The sequence below is a fragment of the Anopheles bellator genome, chromosome 2 (assembly GCF_943735745.2).
Source record: "Anopheles bellator chromosome 2, idAnoBellAS_SP24_06.2, whole genome shotgun sequence".
Classification (NCBI taxonomy): domain Eukaryota; kingdom Metazoa; phylum Arthropoda; class Insecta; order Diptera; family Culicidae; genus Anopheles; species Anopheles bellator.
In genome coordinates, this window is record NC_071286.1 from 22,948,800 (window position 1) to 22,968,220 (window position 19,421).

Consider the following 19,421-nt stretch of genomic DNA (forward strand, 5'->3'; position numbering starts at 1 on the left):
TTCGATACTTTTGCTCGAGTCGCATGGAACTGCTCGAAGGCTGTGCCGTTAGAGCGAGACGAACGCTGTGTGACGAGCACGGCGTATCGAAGCTATCCCACCGTGGCCGTCGGAAGGGTTAACCATTGACGAAACCACAGAACCTTCTGCTGGCGCGGACGGTCAGCGCGATAAGGTCTTCTTTTCCACTTCCAATGCTGCCAAATGCTAAGTGAAACTAACCTCTAGCGAGGTAACGGGAGGTACTCTACTCTGCTGGCGGAGTCACACTTTGGCGAGAACGATTCTTCCGGATCCTGCTGCGCGGCGGCCCCCGAGGTGAAGCGAACCAGCACACCACACTTTTCTCGCAGCTCCTGGCTGGTGATTTTGCGACAAGAAACACAACGGTACACGGAAAAACGAACAATTTTGCTATTCGCGTTGAGAGAGAGTTACAGCGGAACAGAGCCGTTTCGTACGTCCGACCCACAAACAGCGAAATCACTTGCACACGGAAAACTTCGTCGTCGACAACTGATGAGAGACCGTTTCGATGGGCCTGTCGCTCTGCCGCAGCCTGTGAGAAGGGGCCAAACGCACGAGAGTGAAGCGTACGCACGCACACCGTGTGAGCAGTGCCGCACGATTGAGCGGGGAGCACGGGAGAGTGAGAAAGTCTCCGCTCCGAGCAAAGAGTGCGTAATTACGACGTTCTCGCTGCGAGGTGAGAAAGCGAGTCCCGCAGTGACAGCCCAGTGCGGATAAAGGGGTGCTATAAATTATGGAATGTCACTTTCGCCGCTTGAATCCGTTCCCGGTGTACCCGATTTGCTAGCTAGCACTGGAACGAGTCGGGGCTAAAATATTGAATAAAAATTGCAACGTCGCTACCGTTTCAGTTTCTTTGCGTATGTTTTATTTCTTCCTGATTCCTGATTTGTTCACGTAGGAGCTAGTTGTGTACTTAGGATAGTAGATCTATTTCCATATTTGTGGTTTCGTCTCCCATTTTGGCCATTGACGCTGCTGATGTATTGATCTCCCCCGCCAGGCGGCAAACGCTAGTTTAAACCTCCCCAGACTGTCGATAAAACACTGAGCTTACAAAACAAATGGAAATTTTGTTTGCAATTTTTGATTGGCTGGCTACTGAGCGTATTTAGTTGGCTTCATTAAACGTCACTAAATTTACCGAAACACTGAAAAGTACTTAGTCAAACGTGTGTCGACGTATAGACATAAAATTGGTATATTTACGCCGCCGCTTGCCGCGGACGACTCCAGCTACATGGCCTCAACCTCAGTGTCCTGAGCCGGTCCAAATTTTCGCGGTCTCTTTCGGGCAAATTTTCAAAAGCAAGCAAGTTCTTCTACATTGCTCGCTTGTATCTGCAATTGACTTATTAGCAGCGTAGAACATAGAAAAACCTGTACATCGCCCACCGCTCCGGGAAATGATTACTGCGAAAGCCGAACAGGACACTAAAAACAACCTACAACTAGTCTCAATGCACATATTATCACTAAAGAACAAACTCATTCATTTCTCTGCCTCTGGCTCGCTGTTCGTGCTAGCATTGTTTTGATATTTGTTTTACCACTTTTTATGCCCTTTGCGCTACAAAAAAGTTCCCTAACGTTATGTTCTTATTTGTTAAAATTTTGTATAGTGTTGATTTGGTTTAGTTAATTGTTTTCCCTCCCATTCAACGTTCCGCGCGAATCATGATAAGGTTTTTGTGTTTTTCTTTTGATTCAAGTTTACTTGTGTCCCACGGTATCCGCCTGACCGAGAGCCACGTGTTCGTGAAATGATCAGACTCAGATGTCGTCGTTCAACGTTTTAAGAATGTTCCAATCGCTTCTCTACTTGTTGAACAAACACGAATTTACGTTCGCTTCGCTATTAAAAGGGAATGATGGGTATGGTTCAGAAAAATAGATGGAGATACAATCCCTATCAGTGAAATCTTGTTACGAAACACGGAAACCGTTACGCAGGGATGTTAAACTATAAATATTGCATTATGACCGAAAGAACTAACTCACATTCTGTTATGATGGTTTTCGAAGAACTGCTGCTGCGAAGCGTTTGCTTGCGCGAAAAGAACAATACTGATGAGAAACTAACGCGAAACTACGGTTAAACTAGCTTCTGCTGGGTTAGATTTGCCGTTTGAAAAAGTATGCGCAATCGGTGATGTTTTACTGACCATTTAACAGTTTCGATACTATTCACGTACACCACACATCTGCTGCGTCCGATTTGTCTTCATTTAATCCATAGTTCCGTGCGCGAACGGTCGGATAGAATGTAAAATTTGTTCTCTCCTGTCCTCTAGTCCAGTTTTGTGTGTCACTTGTGAGTATATAATGTTTGCTGCTCCGGAAACATTCGATCGCCTAATATCTTGTACGCAAATCTCGTCGTCTAACATTCTAACGGCCACCGTTGCAAAGTTCTTCCACCGTACAGTTAGTCATTTAAATAATAAGGTACTGTATACGCTTAACCTGTCTTATAACAATTAATTATTTTTAATGCTTAACTATGTTTTGTTGTCTCTCCCTAGGATAAATGTTTGTATATATATATAATTTATTCATATATAATATGTGTTCCTCTTATTTGTATACCTATTAAATTTTTCTTGCCCGTTTCCATATCGTTTGTCGGTAAACATGATCGCGCTGGATTCATTTCTAGTTAGCGACACGTGCGTTCAGTTTATTGTTGTTACATGGCTAAGCATCCCTACAAAGACACACCACTATGCATTATTACATGTCACCGTGTTTATGTACGCATTACGCATTTCAAACCGATATCCTTCGTTCGCCGCGCGATTAATATTAAATATCAAATGCATTTTCAACGTTACTGCTTCGGTTTGCTTCCGGGTAGTTGCCGCACTAGTTGCTGTGCCATCGTACCACAATCCTGAGTTTGGATCCGTGCACGAATAGCACTGACTCTGACAACCCGACAAAACCCACCAAATGCGATTGGTGATCCTCGCACCGGGCCCCACTGTGTAGTACATGTTGTTCAGTTTCGTTCTCCAGCGCTAGTGTTTCCTCCCAGAAAAAGGATTGTCTTTTGATTTCTCTTCCGGTCTTGTGCGTACACTGGAGCAAACTGAGATGAATGGTCGTGCACTGGGAGAAGCGTTCCGCCACCGTATGGATTTTTATTGGGGGGATATCTGTACACACAGCGCACACTGTATTACAAGACAAATACACTAAAGTTTTGTAACGGGTATGTACAAATAATATTAGTAACAGGCCAGCCAAATTAGTAACAAGTGTTGGTTTTTAAATAGATTACTGAGTAGATCAGGCGAGAGAGGATACAAAAATAAGACTGTACATACAAATAATACGCGTTTTAAATACACATAAGGACGTTCAAACAAATGGACACGGATGTAACGTAGTAGTGTGTGTTGTGCCTCTCAGCAACGGTTTCACGTGTCACACTGACTGTAAGTTTGGAGTGTCCGCGCTCTCAAGACTAGACCGGATGTAGATCGACTCCGGACGCACGGGATCCTAGATATGTGCTCTCTGCGGTTATTCGGTGTTGATTTTGAACCGTTGTTTTGCTTACATCACTAAGTTAGGTTAGGTTGGGTGTATTTCGTGTGCCAAAGGATGTCTCTCTCTTTCATTTTCTCTGTGCAAGCTCAAGCCACGCCAATACCAATCGTGGTGGTCGTCAGAGTGCTGACTATTCCGCCGTTTGTGGGCTGGGGAAGGTGAGAAGATTTTGCGCTGCCACTCCCGCTACTGGTACTGCTGCTGGCGCGGCCACCCGCAGTAGTGTCTTTGGTGCACTTGCCATGACCCCGGCGCACACACTCCCACCGTCACTAGGATGTGGTTTTGAGGAGCCTCTTCAGTCGGAATTCGTATACTCGCTGGCAGTACATCACCAGCTCCGGCGACACGACCGGCGGTGGAAGGCGTGGGTTTTCTCTCCGCTGCACCGGCGGTGGCACAATCGATGGCTGTTCCTCGACGTTCTCCTCGAAGCCCTTCATCTGGCGACGGAACCTGGGAACGAAAGGAGACGTTCGATACGTGCGCTTGCCATCGGTCGACGGTTTGGCTCTCACTTACCTGCAGTACTCGCTGAACGTCAGAACGTAGCATTTGTCCTCGATACAGGCCACACTGTTGTGGTCCTTGTGCCGTGAAGCGAACACCTCGTCCGGTCCGTCCGCCCTCTGGCGGCCCTGCTCGGTGTGCTCTGGTCGGTAGTACCAAAGCAATGACATCATCATTTCACCTGCAAAACATTTGCCATTAGTTTCATTCGGTGTCTGCATGGACACGCCTTCCTGCGCTGGATCTACTCACCATCTTCGGGGTTCTCCCACAGGTAAGCAACCTTCGCTACGTATGGCAATTCCGAGCGTTTATTGCCGGCCCGTAGAAGCACACAGTCTCGCGGTCTGATAATGTCGCCCTCCGAGTGTCGCATCGCCGGGTAGCATGTCCGAAGAACCGGTGCATCATCGCTCTGTATCAATAGAAAGCCGCCATTAGCAAATGCTGGGCTCGAATCTTCACGCCCAACACTGGGGAGTACTTACGTTCAAAAACACTTTCCCCTGAAACGGTTGCCCCTCCCAGGTCCAGCCGTTGCTCCAGCGCGGAATATTGGTGCACCTTCTTGGCACTATAATCTCCTCAACCTCGTACCTGTGAGCCGACGGCCGACGATGGCGCTTTTTGGTGCTGAACTTTTTCGATGGCTTCGGTCGCGTCCGTTTCCGCTTGATGGTTCGGCTAGTGGCACGTTTCGGCGGCAGTTCGTCATCCTCGTCGTAGTACTCGTAATCATCGATGTAGTCCGTCTGCATAGGTATCGGACGATCATCGGGGCTCATTTGAGGCTGCGTCTGCGTCGTTGGTGGCGGTGGCGGTAGCGATATCTGTTGCTGCTGATGCGTCACACCCACCTGAAGCTGGAGCACGTCGTCAGGGTCTTCCATCGGGTCGTCCAGGAACGGTTCCATGCCCTCAGGTGGTTCTAGTTCGCTGCCCTCCTTGCCATCGGCTATGATGGCCTGGAGAGGATGTGCGGGCACGACCATCTGCTCGTCCGCCGGATTATTCTTATCCGTTATGGTGCTAATATTATTGTTGTTATTATGGCGCGTGATCAGCACACTGGTGTCAACACTGGCCACATCATCCTCCACCAGCATCGTGGCAGCATCATCGAAGTCCGTTTCCCGATCGTCAATCACCGACGATTGATCCAGCGGGCAGCCAGCCACACTCTCATCGCACGGACCGGCTCCATGATGGTCGTCCACCTCCATACAGTCCACCGCATCCGTACGAATTGGCGTCGAGGTCGCGCGTTGGTACGCGGAATCTAGTTCGACCTCCATTGCGATCGGTTGCTCGACGACGGGCTGCTCCTTCTTACGACCGTCGTCGGCGCCATCTTTAAGCTTCTTCTTCTTCTTCGCCTTCTTGGATTCCTTTTTAGACTCCTTGCGACTTGATTTATTTTTGGTTTTTCGCTGACTCGCATCCGGTTGCACCTGATCAGTCTCGTGTGGCAGGCTGTCCCCGGCCGACTTGGAGGTTTTAGTCTTGGACTTGGACTTCTTCTCCACCACAGTGCAGTTATCGGTGGAAGGAGTCGTCGCTTTCTTGGTTTTCTTCTTGCAGGCGGACTTACCGCCGGCGCTATCGCTGCTACGATCGCGATCACGTTTCGCCTCGCGGCTTTGCTCGGAGTGCGAGCGACCCTCCTGTTGCTGCTGCTGTTTCACCTTTTTCAACCAGGCCCGTGAGTATGCGTTCTTTTGCAGATCGGTCACCAGGATTTCCGGCTCGGAAAAGTATCCTCTCGCGACGAGATCGATCGTTCGATCGACATTCGACAGGGGCGGCTTCACCGGCTCGGTGGTGATCGGATCCTTTACCGCGTCGACCGCCGGTTCTGGTGGTGGTGAACAGCCGAACGGGCTGTTCACCGCAGCCGGAAGCTGCCCTTGATCGAGGTCCGTGACGAAAGTAGTGAGTGGATATACGCTTCCTTCAATGGCACTTTCGACCGACGAGGACGTTTGTGGGTCCGAAGATTCGTTAGACACCGAGCGTGCGGGCGACTTCGAAAGCCGTAGTTTGCGAACAAACCGCTGGCGCCGTGCCGTGGGTACTAAGCCGCCTCCCAATCGTGGCGGGAGCTTCCGGAGCGATTCGATACTCGTTCGGAACACCCGATGCACTCGCTTCACGAGCCTGCGGGACGCGGGCGGGCTAGGGTTCTTGAACCCCCACCTGCTATGATGCGGCTGCTGTGTTAGCAGCAGAAGCTTTCTGCTTCCGTTACTGGCGCTGCCGCTACTGAGACTAGTGCTGCTGGGACACTTCCACCGCCCTCCGGGCACCACCATCTTGGCGTTTCTCTTGCAAATAGCGATCTTCGATGCGAGGCGTCCTTTTTTCGCTCGCATCCGATCGGCCTGCCTGGCCTGTTCCACCATTTCCACCTTCTCCACGTCCTCCTCCTCATCGTCCTGCTCGTCCTCTTCCTCCTCTTCGTCGTCCTCCTCCTCGTCCTCTTCCTCCTCGTCCTCTTCTTCCTCTTCGTCGTCGCTCAGCTCGACCGGCGCCAAACTTTCGTCCTGCCGAAGTTCGCCCTCCTCATCCGGGGGGTGGTGGTCGCCATTTGTACGTTTGATCAGATTCTTATAGCTATTCGGGGGCGACTGCTTGGTGGTGGATTTCTTGCATGCCACCAGCAGCGCTCTCCGCTTGACGGTCGACGCAGGAAAGGCGCCGGGCTCGGGAGACGCCAGGTCACCATCCGTGCTAGGGTTGACACTATCGCTAAAACTAATGCTACTATCACTACTGATATCCCTCGAATGGTGGCTGACGGTTATCGTGCTGGTGGTCGACGTAGTAGCCGCTGGCGACGGCGGCACCCCGGACGCCATCGAGGACTCCGTCGTGAGGACGAGCTCGGCCAGGTCACTCTTGCAGTCTCGGGCGGCGATTGGAAGTTTGGTGTCCGCCATTTCGGTATCCTGCTCGAGCCGAAGAGTGGCGGCCGCAGCAGGAGCAGGAGGCTGCTGCACCAGCTGCATACTGCCGCCGTAGTGCTGCGGGTGCAGGTGGTGGTGGCGAGGTTGATGCAGGAGGTTTGTACTGGCACTGTGGTGATGATGCGAGGCAAGATGCACATGATGATGCGGATGATGGTGAAGCATGTGATGGTGAAGGTGCTGGGCCGGTTGATGAAACGTTCCCTCCGCCACCGCTGCCGACACACCGCCGACGCAGGTTACCGGTTCGGCCTTCTCGTCGTCGCAATCCTTCTTGATGACGATCGGCCGATCGTCCAGCAGTGGCAACAGGTCCGGCGTCATGGCTGGGCCCCTTTCTTCGAAATCTTCCTTCTTGCACACCGCCTTCCCTTTAAGGGTGGCCACCCCGGCATCGCCGGCCAGTGGATCGAGCTTAAAGTCTTCAATTTCCCGCTTAACGACCGTCGTCGGTGAAAGCAGGCTCCCGTGCAGGCCATCTTTACCATTGGCCTCGAGCTCGATCAGACTCGCCGGTTGCATCGCTTTTTCGCTCAGCGTGGCCGGACCACGCGGAGGGCTCACGTGCAAGTCGATTGGCTCGAGTCGCGCAATCGTGTACTGAGACCCTGGCGGCGGCGCTGGGGCCAGCTGCCCGTGCAGATCGTCCTTCAAGTCCGACAACTTCGGATGGTGGTAGTAGCCGAGCGAATGGTGATAATGGTGCAGATACGGATCACCGTAGTGCATCGGGTCCGGCATCAGGTTGGTCGGTGCCGTTTCCGGTTTGATTAGTTGCTCCGCTTTGTAGCACATTTGCGCTGGGTCCAGATTGTCCCTAACGCCACCACCACCACCGTTGGTCGGTGCCGTGGTCATGACGGGATGCTGCAGCGACATTTCGGGGCCGCTGACACTCGACACCGACGCTTTGGCTGAGTGTGGGGCTGCTGTAGGTGTTACTTCCGGTGCCGTGGTTACTACCATCGCCGGCGGAAGACCTCCGCCGTGCCGTGGATGGTGAAGATGGTACGGATGCGTGTGATGCGGTGGAGCGGCAGGATGATGCTCAACCAGCGGTGGCCTCTGCAGCGGCTGATGGTGATGTGGGTAGGTGTGCTGCAGAGGCGCTTGGGTGGCCGCCGGGGTGGCCTTCGAGACCGTCTCGGCCATCGGGGACGAGATGGACGCGTGTAGATCGATTGGAGCCGGTGACGCCGACGAGGATGACGATACCGGGTACGAACTGGACGACAGCGGTTCCGCCGTGCTGATGGTTCCGCCCGCCGTACTCGTCTGGCTTTGTACGATATGGTTGTTTTTGTTGGTGTTGTTGTTTGTGGCTACTGGGCCCTTACTGGCCTTGATACCAATAAGGGACCCAGCATTGACGTTTTTTGGACACTGCATCGGACATGGGCAATTGGTTGTGTAGTGCGCATCTGTGGGTGAGTCGAAAGGAAAAAGGAATCGTGTTAGAACAGGCTGTTGCCGACGCCAACGGAAACTGCTTCCGGAGAGTGATGATAAAATGGGTGATAAAAAAGGGTCGAACAACGGACACTCGAGTGCAACGAAGAAATGGGAGCAAAGTGAATATGAAAAACGTAAAAAGGGCAGCCCAACGTGTGATAAACACCGGAGCCGGAACTATAACCGGTTCTTTTGGTAAAATATGGCTTGTTTCGGCCAAAAGCAATAACAAATCCGTTGAAACGATGAAGTGTAAAACTACAAAGTAAAGTGAAGTCGAAATGTGTAACATATGGCTCTAGCTGTCAATTTGGTCTTCCTAGTTATTCTTTGTTTTGGCAACATTACGTTGTTTTGACGTCAGGCTAATGCTTTAATGTCGAAAAAAATTGATTTGCAACTGATCTTTGAAGGGGTTGGACCATGTCGACTTTTGTGTTCGAAAATGAAGTTTCGTGGGGATCATTATTTTTCTGCTACCTACTGAAGAAAACTGCTATAGAATCGCATCAAATGTTTCTCGAAGCTTATTTTTGGAAGATCGCAGTGCTATAAGTGGTTAAAAAAATTAAAAATGATTTTGTTGATTGATTTTGATTGATTTTGTTGGAAAAAATCCGATTTCCTAGACCTGGTACTAACATAAGCCCATTAACACGTGAGGGACATCGGACTAACTGGGTCTACGAACCGGACGCTACCTTTGGGAAAGATTATCAAGTTCTTTTACTTTGCACAATCATAAACAAACATGAAGACATCAATAAAATCGAATAATGAAACGCAGGATATGGCAAAGTGGTTTAAGGTTCAAAAATAGGTTCAAGCAGTTCCATGAAAGAGTTCCTTGGGGAAACTGTAACAGAAAAAAAACATGCAGCAATTGATGCGAACGAACGAAGTAGTGTAGAAACACGCAAATACACACAAAGAAAGGAGAAAGACACGCAAGATAAAAATGCACAGACGCAGATCTGGAGCTGGTGTTGGTGCAACATGGGATGACGTACTCGGCGGCGAGATGAGAGATGAGTTCGCTGTCATACATTGGCTTACCCAGATACGGAGGCGGGTGTTGCAGGTTGCGCGTGTAGCACTGGCCCCCGGAACCGGGCCCGGGACTGCCGTAGCCCGGGTACGCGTACGGGTAGTGGTCCAGGTGCTGCGGGCCTTGCGGTCCGGCAGGTACGAGTTGTGCCCCGGCCGGCGGCGGCGGTGGTGGAGCCACTGGCGCACTACTCGGCGGCGGCTGTTCGTAGAGGTGCTCGGGCCCGGGAGGACCGGGCGGCCCCGGATAGTACTGACGGCGCGTCGGATAGTACTGCGGCGGAAACTTGGGGTAGTAGTGAGGAGGATACGCGTGCGCGTAGTACATGTCGTGCGGTGGCGGCGGAGGCGGCGGTGGCTGCCCGTACGGCGAGGCGTAGTAGTTCGCGGGCAGATAGGTCGGCGGACAGTGCATCTGCAGCGGGCGCGGGTAGAGGTTGGCGGCCGGCGGTGGCCCGGCCGCCGGACCGTACCGGTGGTGCCCGCCGTACGGACCTGGGGCGCGTGGCGCTAGGTCACCTCCTGCAAAGATGGAACGAAAACAACGATCCGCATCAGCTGGCCGGAACGGATGGTAGGCGTCGGATGGTATGTGGTGGTGTGGCGCTGGTGCTCCGCTCGTACCTGTCAGCAGTACATCACTATCCGTACTGTCTGCGGTGGTAGAGGCCGGCGGCTGCTGCGGTCCCTGCAGCGGTGACTCGGACTCCGGGCCACTGCTCTTGCTCCCGCCCAGCGGCCCCCCGCCGTGCTGCGACACGGGCGGAGGCTGCGGGAGCAGGTGCGGAGATATCAACGGCCCCGCCGGCTGATAGTAACCTGTTAAAAAGGAGGAAAAAAAAACCGATCGTTAGTGTGTTAAGCTGCAGATGAATTCCGCCAATAGTGGAGCGGATTGCACGAGTTCAAAACCGAGACAAAACATCACATTTGATTATTTAATGGAAATCAGCGGGTTTTTGCTTATCAACTTCCATCCTGCTCTCTCTGTCGGTGGACGAAAAGGATGTGATAAGATAAGGCGCCCAGCGGGCGAATGGGCAACCAAAACAATAGCATACACTGTTATCAGTTAATTAAATTGCAAATGAAATGTCCCGCCACCGACGATGAGGGGGCTTGTGGGCCTCGATGAACCGAAATTGGCGTAATTGTTTAATTACTAGGATTTTCCATACTTTTTTCCATGCCTGTACCGACCCGACCGACGCGGAGACAGAGAGCGGGACCTACTGTACTGTACGGAGAAAGGGAAAAGCGTGAGGCCGAGGGCCGTCCACATCCTTAATCGGCGTGTAAAAGTCGGTTTCATAACCCATAAAATATTCATTTCCTTTTTGGGTCCACCAGCCACACTGGGTGGGGGTGGCAGGACCTTATCCGCCGTGCAATCAACCGTAAGGGTGTTGCGCGCCACTGGCCGCATGTGGCGAAGAACCCATTAGAAAGAATAATTTACCACCGATGATGAGGGCACGATAGAGAAAGGGGCTTGAGAGTTTGGTGTTAGGGCGCCTAGGGAGAGGTTGTTTCCGGTTGCGCTTGTTTGGGTGAGCAGCAGACGGTTTAAGAATGATAACAACCGGAGCATATTTTCCGTTCATTTAGTCAGAGAGAATCATTAGAAGAACTCGTGAGACGACTTTTTGACTGAAGAGAGACAGCAAACTTGAGTCCTTGAATGCGGCTTATCGCAGAAGTATAGAAAAAAAAATCAGTGAATAAATTATGGCAAAAGACAGATTACGGCTTCCGATCGATCCGAGGATGTGTTTCTATACTTGAGCCATCGTCAGAACTTTACGGGTTGCTGCTTTCTTTGAGTACTGGGGGTCCTTGCTTCAATGGTTTGTTAGCCCTCGCCCCGTGTTCTTTGAAAGAGCTTCTCGCAAAAAGAAACCATTTAGATAATTACGTGAAAAGAGCACCGAGTGGAGCGTAGCGGAAAAAGGGGTTTTCCACAGGCCGGCCCCTGGAGGATGTGACAAAATTAGCTCATACAATTCATGACCGGCGGGCGTGCTGCTGCGGCAATTGGCCAACGACATTATCAACAACCCGTCTGACAGCTACGGGTGGTGAGAGCGAGCCTTCACATATGATATTTATTTATTATCCTTCTCATGGTGGCCTTTGCCTGCCAGCAGCAGCGAAAGAATCTGCGGAATTCAGTCGCACACCCCCGCGAAACTGTTCACCTTTCACTCGGGACCGTGGACCGGGCATTTTTCACGAGCGACAAATTTCCCGTCGCCTTTGTCGTTCGTTTCCACACGTCAGGATGCCACCTACTTGCCGAGCCGAGTCACGCTTTCATTCACCACTCGTCGTCAGCGATTCGTGGGCTGACGTGTCGCGCCGTCACGGTGTTTCCCACACGTCTCGGGGTGGCTGCCCCGTCACTCCGCACCGAGGCTAACAAGCCAGCCAGACCGCGTAAGACGCTGATGATTGAAGTGATTATGATTGTTCGTAAGGAGCAGCGGCAGCGCTGGAAGCTAGCGACAAACGGAACACTTCATTCGATGATGCTGTTTTTGCTTCATTCCTTCGGTCGTACGTTGGTGGAGGAGCCCCCCAACGCACACAGAGCTTACAGTTGGTGTTCTTTTCGTTGGCTTCATTCTACGTCGCTAATCCAGGAGGGTAAAACGGTGACACAAACAAAGTTACAGTTTGGCCACCCGCATACTGCTGCTGATTGGTTCCATCATTTTTCCGTACGCTGCTAAGCTGCTGACGAGGACCGCCAGCGCAGTTGACGGAGATGGACGCGTTGCTCAGTCAGCCCCGGTAGGAGTATTCTTTTTTTGCGGGAGTTTAGATAGGATTCTTAGTCCGCTGGAGTAAAATACTGGGTTGCTCAAAAAGGTTTTGATTGATTTGATTTGCCTACAAGCCATCGTGCAGTGATTGAATGTTTATTTTTGGAAGTTTTTAATCATTCAAAGAGAATTTATGAACGGATGTTGAAAGTGTATGAGGACTCTTCGCCTTCAATTAGTACAGTAGAAAGGTGGGATGTTGAACTCAAACATAGTTGAAAGCATTCCACGCCAATGACGCCTAAAACCCGCAACAACACCTGAAGTTACAGGATATCGTATTGGAAAATCGTCGAATGTTTGACATAGATTTAGTAGAAGCCCTAGCATAGTTGGGACTTGGGTCTATCACCATGAGCCTGAATCAAAACAAGAGGCTAAAGAGCGTCTTGAAAGAGCGGCTGGTTCTTCGGCTCCGAAACGAGTCCGTGTCTAGAAATCGATCAAGAAGATGTTAGCATCAAATTGTAGGGAGGCGAAAGGAATTCTGGTTGTGGATTTTTCATCAGGAAAATGCACCGTGTCACAAGAGCATTTGGATAAACGCTAAAATCAATGCATTGAAGTTCGACTTATTGGAACATCACTTTATTGGAGCTGTTTCCAGATCTACAAAAAAAATCATGCGTGGAAATCGTTTTTCACCAAATAATATGGTCGTAATTGGAGTCTTATCGAGCTGCAAAACTTATTGAACGGCCCAATGTCAACAAAACTTGCTGCTTGCTGGTTTGCTCAACTGTTACGCATAATTCGCATAGCGTTTCCTCCGTTTGCTCTTGACACTATTCCTGTTTAAACTCACGTTTCCATTCCGTTCCGTTCGGAATCCTTTGAATGATCATTGATTAGCGTCAATCGCTATCGACTCGTACTCGTGTTACTTCAAACACTGTAATTTTGAACTCGAAAGATTGAGACACTCAGCCCTTCGATAGCACCCTCTCGCAGTTCGAAACTTGTTGCAACGGGTACTTGACAGGGCACCAAATCCCTGTCATTGCCGGCAATTGACTGTTCCCGTTGCTCGTGTCAACGATTCACACTTGCGGCGAGAGATTCGTACGTATTACCAATTAGGGTTCGGCAATGTTTGCTCGGGAACTTGTCGAGCCCGGCCACCCCACTCACCCTGCGGCGTAACCTTCTCTCTGAACCGGAGAAATGTACCCTGTGATGATAATTAATTTTGTTTAAAATTCAATCAACTCATCTCGCTGCTGCGTCACGGGACAAAAAAACGGAAAAACGATCAGAAAATCCACTTCAGCGACCGAGAGGACGGAAGGCGCTTCATGACGAGAAAACGAAATATCATGATAATTGAGTTAAGCAGCACCACGACCGGCGGCAACGCAAACACTGCTCGAGGGTGTTCCAAATATAGACGCTCCCGTCTTGAGATTACGTCGGCAACACGCAAGTGATTTAACGACGACGGCGACGACTCTCAAACCATCTACAGTCGTCGCCGGGAAGAGAGAGAGAGTCCGGGACCGATAATAACCACGACGGTTACGACGGCGTCACAGTAATCTACCTCTCGCCTGGAGACGCATTAAACCCCTCTAAACAGCCGGCCCCGAATGGGCCCGGATGTCAAGGGGTGAGACCAGAAACCGACATCGAAAAAAAAAAAACTGGTAGCCGATCTCCGCAGTCTCGGTTCGGGCGCTTTTTTATTGTTCCGGCCGCAAAGAAAACGGAAATAAATCGTAAGATTCCGGCGTTCCGGGCCCAGGCTTGAAGACTTCGCGCGCTGCAACCCCGGGCGGCTACAATTTGTCTTAGAACACAATCCTCTACACACCCTCTCCCGCCGCCGACGGCGTAACGGTAAAATGTTTTAACATTCAGTTTCCTGAACACGACCCTCCGGGGGGTTGGCCGCCGGTCGCCTGGCCACCCGAAAGCAAAGAAACAAGGTACGGCGCAATTCTGGAAGCCACCGAGCGACACTTCCGAGCGACGTTCGGCATTCTCCGATCGAGGGCCCTCTCCGTTTCCTTTTAGCGACGAGCAAAAGGGGTTGCCTTTCAGGAGGGCCCCTTGTCAGGCCTCATCGTTTCACGGGCACCGTGTTTCGTTCTGGAGACTTCCAGAGAGTGCCGGTCACAGTGTGTGAGGTGCATCATGCGGAGTAATTTGAATCCAATAAAATGCGATATTAATCCAGTTTGCGATAAATTGTTTTACGCCACTCAACCCTCTCAGACGGAGCCCAGATTCTGGGAGAGTGTCCTTGCGTTAATATCTGGCAGTTCCGGTCGGTTCCGGTAGGGGGCCGCCAACTGCGTACGGCAGCGTACCAAGATTGGGGTGTTAATCTTTCGCCACGTAAATTAGATATACCTTCACTCTGGTCTCTCTGTATCTCTCTGTATCTCTGATTCGATCTAGGGCACAGGTGTGAAGAAGGTGGCACCACGGCAGCTACCGCGATTGACCCGGTCAGTCGGCTGCGAGTGGATGACGATGATGAATATTTTATGACCAACCACCAGAGTTCTGTGCGTCTTTCATGGGGGTTTGTCGACGACAAACGAAATCGACACCGAAATTATATGATTTACGGACGTTTATGGCCCCGCCGGGCATGTCCCGGGCATGTGCACGTATGAGAGAGAGAGGAAGAGAATTGCGCATTTATGTTGCTCCTGTGGTCGGGTTGGCACTGATTAACATTTCGGTTACTTTTGGGCTTTTTGCGAGTGGGGTTTCTTTGTTCTCTCTTTGTCTTTCTCTCCTGTTGGTTGGTTGGCCTCTGCGCGGTAATGAATCACGGACGCATGCTGCAGCAGATCCTTCCCCGTCAAACCAAATGCGGGAAAGTTGGGTCGACGGCGCGATTTCTTTCGTGCAATGTACCAGGGTGTTGTTTCGTTGGCAGATGAATAATGATAATGGAAATGGTGGATAAACGAGAAGGTACATTGGCAAAAACAAAACCCCGACGAAGCGTGAAGCGTTCCGCGGGCGGCTCTCTTGTCGTGGGATTGAATTATTTATTACCGTTGACTCCTGAACCCCATCACATAAACCTGAACCGACCGACTGGACGGGCGGCCGGCTGGCCAGGACTTGTCGACGATTTGCCACACTCCATCAGCCGCCTTGTTTCGGGAGTTCGATGTTCATGGGTTTGGGGCAATCGGGTTCAGGCGGTTCGGGTCAGGTAATTTCATTCCCCAAGCAAGTCCAAGCATTCCTGGTTTGTTAAGTATTCTTCCCTGGTCTTTGCAAGTGATTAACTTAATTGTGTTACTATCTGAATAAATTAGATTACGGTCGGCCATGAGTACGGCACCGTAGAGCTTAGACTGGGGCAAGTAAAGGAATACTTTAAACACCACCGTGGTAACGTGTTCCTCAGAGCCAAAGGCAGTAAAGTGAGCAAAGTTGGCACACCACTTCCGCAAATCAATTGGTTGCGCCGGTAGTAGATCCTTCTGTGCCCGTGAGCTGCTGCTCGCTGTGACCCGAACAAGGTGTTACTACTAATCTGTTGGTTAATTACTTGCCAATCCTTGCTAATACGACTTTCCTGGTGTCGCGCCCTGGTTCTCTCTAGTCTAGTCTATTTTAGGATTACCCTCCCTGAGGTGTAGAAGCGTGGAATTGCCTTGCCTCGCTGCTGCTGTTGATGATGATGATGATGATGATGTTGATGGCAGGGTATGACAGGTCCTAAATCCCTCCAAACCAATTTACACCTAATCACGCATTACAAATTAATTTCGACCTGATTGCGGCAGCCTCGCCAAAAACACTCGCCGGCGTCTCGGGGCGGCCAAGTTGCGAAGAGACCGAGCGACGACACGGCGGCACCAGCACCAGTACCGGCAGCATCAAGGGTGGAAAAGGTCTACATAAGTGCAAATTAAAAACCACCATCATGATGTCGCTCGTCGAGGCCCCCTCGTCGTGTCGTGACATCAACCGAGGACGCCACCCTAGATAGCGTGCTGTCCAGAGGGAGATACGACCGGGGGGCGTCGTTCGCCGGAGCTTGACTGCACAAAACGGAAGACAAACTGGGAGCCCTCGCTGTTCCCGGTGGGACCTGCTCCGGGGATCTGTGGTCCGAGAGAGGCCCGGCACAGCGAGAGAATGCGAGGAGTCCGTGCGGGACCGTGTGGCGCATCTCATTTACATAAAATTTCAACCATCGCCGACCCGTGGCTGCCTTCAGGCAGCCTGGCGGCAGAGACTAACGTGTAGACGAGCGGCAGTCTTGGCGCTAAGCCGTGGCTGATGGTCGTACTTTCGCAACTGCGCACACCTTGTCTGCGATGGAGTGGTTTGAAAGTTTTCACAAATTTGCTGTTGATCAAGCAAATTGCACGAATCGGGTGCGAGAGAGCGCATTTGATCCGGAAGACGCCGTTTTCCAAGTGTCACAGAGCTGCCGCCATCGACGAAAGGTTTACACCACCAGTCTGTGAGTCTGTTACCTCACAGGAGGGATTTCGATTGGACTGGCGATGAATATTCAGGTGCTTCGCCCTTTGGCGTGCATTGGATTCACTCGAGATCTCCCGGAGACACTATGCTCCCCGTAGGCGGAACTTCAGAAAGCAATCCCGGGCATCGGGACGATATCGACACTGTTGCCGCTGCGCTGGAAGTTATCTCCCACGAATCACCCGTGGGATGTCCCGTAGGTGCTTATATTTGTCCAGATTGTTTGCCGAGCGACGAGAGTTACTACCGACGATATAGCGCGCCATAAAGTGGTATCTTCTCGATGACATGGTGTCCACGTGTTACCACCACTAAGTAGAACCCTTCCAATCCCGAACGGACACAGCAGAGTTCTGTGTGAAGCGTCCGACAGCGCCCAACTTGTACCGAACTTGATCCGTCAAATATGATGGCCCAGGGCCGTCGTCAGAAGAAGGGTCCAGAACTCCAGAAGAAGAGTCCACATCAAGATGGCATGTTGCTGGTGCGGAGAAAGGGAGCGCCCTCCGCACTCCATGTGGATGCTACATTTCCACACTCACTAGCGAGCCTTCGCCCCTCCGAAATCAACACATCGTACGTAAATCTGGTCCCCAATTGCCCATTGCCTCCGCAATCCGACGGGCAATCGTCGCAACCGTTTTCCAACTGCCAAGATGTTTATGAAGATGGCGCGATGATGGTGCTATGATGGCGCCGCTGATGGGCGCCGTCCGTCCGCAGTCCACGTGTGAGTGTGTTTTGATGAAGTTTCGAGTGACAGCAATGGATACCGGAATCTAGTTAACAAGAAGGGCAACAAGCAGATGCCCGGACACGGAGACCTGGAGACGCGAGGAGTAAGACCGGGTGGGTCGTATTTTGAGTCGACGCGTAAGCCACATGGATTCTGTGCAGCAACATTCTGTTCCCCATGGATTGGTGGCGGCAGTTGATTGTTACAGTTTGTTGTTCGTCTGGTGGGAAATCGGGGAACTCAGAAGGGCTGTGCGGCGCACGACACAACACGACACAGTGATTTAAAAGTTTTATTGATTTTACTGATTGATTTAAACTTTTTGACACTGCTGTCGGGTGTTTTATAGTTTTTTTTAAGCTTTACGTACGATTCGTACTGTATCATGTACCGTGTTTCAATCATTCTTCTTTATCTCTTTCGATAGAAAAAGTTGTAGAATGATGACAAATTCTATTTATTTTGCAATAAACACATTTTTAGCGTTATGTGTTATTATTATGTGTTAAAATTATTATGTGTTTCTGAAGAGAACGTTTCTGTTAAGAATATGTAACAAACAATGAAACGTGTGCAATGTTTGCATTACAAATAAATAGAAGGTAATTAAAAAAATTTGTTGGCTCGCCGTTGGTTTGGCTTTGGGTAAAAGTGTAAGTTGTAAACTAAAAAAGAAACCCAACGCCATCGATGTAGAGTCGCTCGGTACAACGACTGGTAAAACAATTACGTTAGAAACTTTGCCGCTTTGAAAGCTGCAAGGTGTTAAGGACAAACTCTCTGCGACAAATAAGACAAGAAAACGTGATAACTGCACCAGTACGTCAACGTTCAGAGGAAGGGTGTTGCAGATACGAGATGGTGAGAAGGAAACATGATTTTCTTGCTCTCCACAATGCACTATTGTTGTAGGATTATGAATTTGCTCTCTCTTTTGCTTCATCCTTACGGAGCACGGAGCAATAACTGATGAATGATTGCGGTCTGGAGCTAGAAACACGTCCACTGGCTTTGTGTTTCCTCCTGCACAGGATTCACCGAGGTTCACAGTGCCTGTGTTCCTGTGATTTGGTCCCATCCGCGCGGCGCAGTGTCGTGGTTATCCCCACGCCGATCGCATCCTGCTTGACATCGAGACGCCGTGATGATACATCTTTGCGGTTCTTGTGTTCCGTGGCTCCCTCTTTTTTTATCTTATAACACAAGCGCGGCCTTCCTCGGCACTTGAAATCGCTACTCGGAGGCCTCCCTTCGTACGGACACGGAAGGATATCAGCCAGGGCACCAAGAGCACGAGCATACGAACTGCATTGCCGTCAGCGGCACGACTTCATCTACGCCACATAACTAGGACACGAAACGTCCTGCGAGCATAGGCATAGAACGGGGGGAAAAACAAATAAAGGACAAACATCGGCCCGCGGCTGCAGCTCCGCGGTACCGGCCAAAGACACGTCGACTACGACGACAATGGGGCAACGAGGCGTTGTCGACGGAGACGGATGGTCCAGGAACTCCAGAATAGCCTGCACAAACACACACACACGAAGAGCCAGGACAGGAAGCAGTTAAAGGATAAGTCATGGCCCGAAAGGCGAACACACACAACACACGAATAACACACTGATTCGTGAGAGAGAGCGCTCAGAAGGAACAGGGGAAACGAAGCCGCCAACGAGGACGATGAAGATGGTGGCGAACGGCGAGAAGGATATATTAAACCGAGTGGAGATGAATGAAAAGAGGATTTTTATTACACAATAAGGCGTAAATATTCCATTTTATCCGTTCGCCCGTCCGTCGGCCGTCTCCGGCTCTCCGGCACCGCGCGTAAAT

The 19,421-nt window shown here is 50.9% G+C and overlaps 2 protein-coding genes across 4 annotated transcripts in view; both read right to left on the reverse strand.

The window, feature by feature from the left end:
* The window catches only part of LOC131209932 (glycogen synthase kinase-3 beta), a 55,729-nt gene extending 55,388 nt beyond the window's left edge, over positions 1-341 (reverse strand). For 2 of the 3 annotated variants that reach the window (XM_058203099.1, XM_058203097.1), the window contains exon 1: positions 144-186. The gene's annotated coding sequence lies outside the window, so the exon portion shown is untranslated. Of the gene's footprint in view, positions 1-143; positions 187-222 lie in introns of those variants that run through there. The other variant, XM_058203098.1, reaches the window with a different exon arrangement.
* Positions 342-3,857: 3,516 nt separating this feature from the next.
* LOC131207197 (uncharacterized) overlaps positions 3,858-19,421 on the reverse strand; it is a 42,646-nt gene continuing 27,082 nt past the window's right edge. The window contains exons 2-6 of the mRNA XM_058199809.1: positions 9,570-10,379; positions 4,584-8,482; positions 4,348-4,510; positions 4,108-4,276; positions 3,858-4,041 (exon numbers count right to left, since the gene is read on the reverse strand). Of these exons, the coding sequence (XP_058055792.1) occupies positions 3,858-4,041; positions 4,108-4,276; positions 4,348-4,510; positions 4,584-8,482; positions 9,570-10,379 (5,225 nt within the window). The remainder of the gene's footprint in view (positions 4,042-4,107; positions 4,277-4,347; positions 4,511-4,583; positions 8,483-9,569; positions 10,380-19,421) is intronic.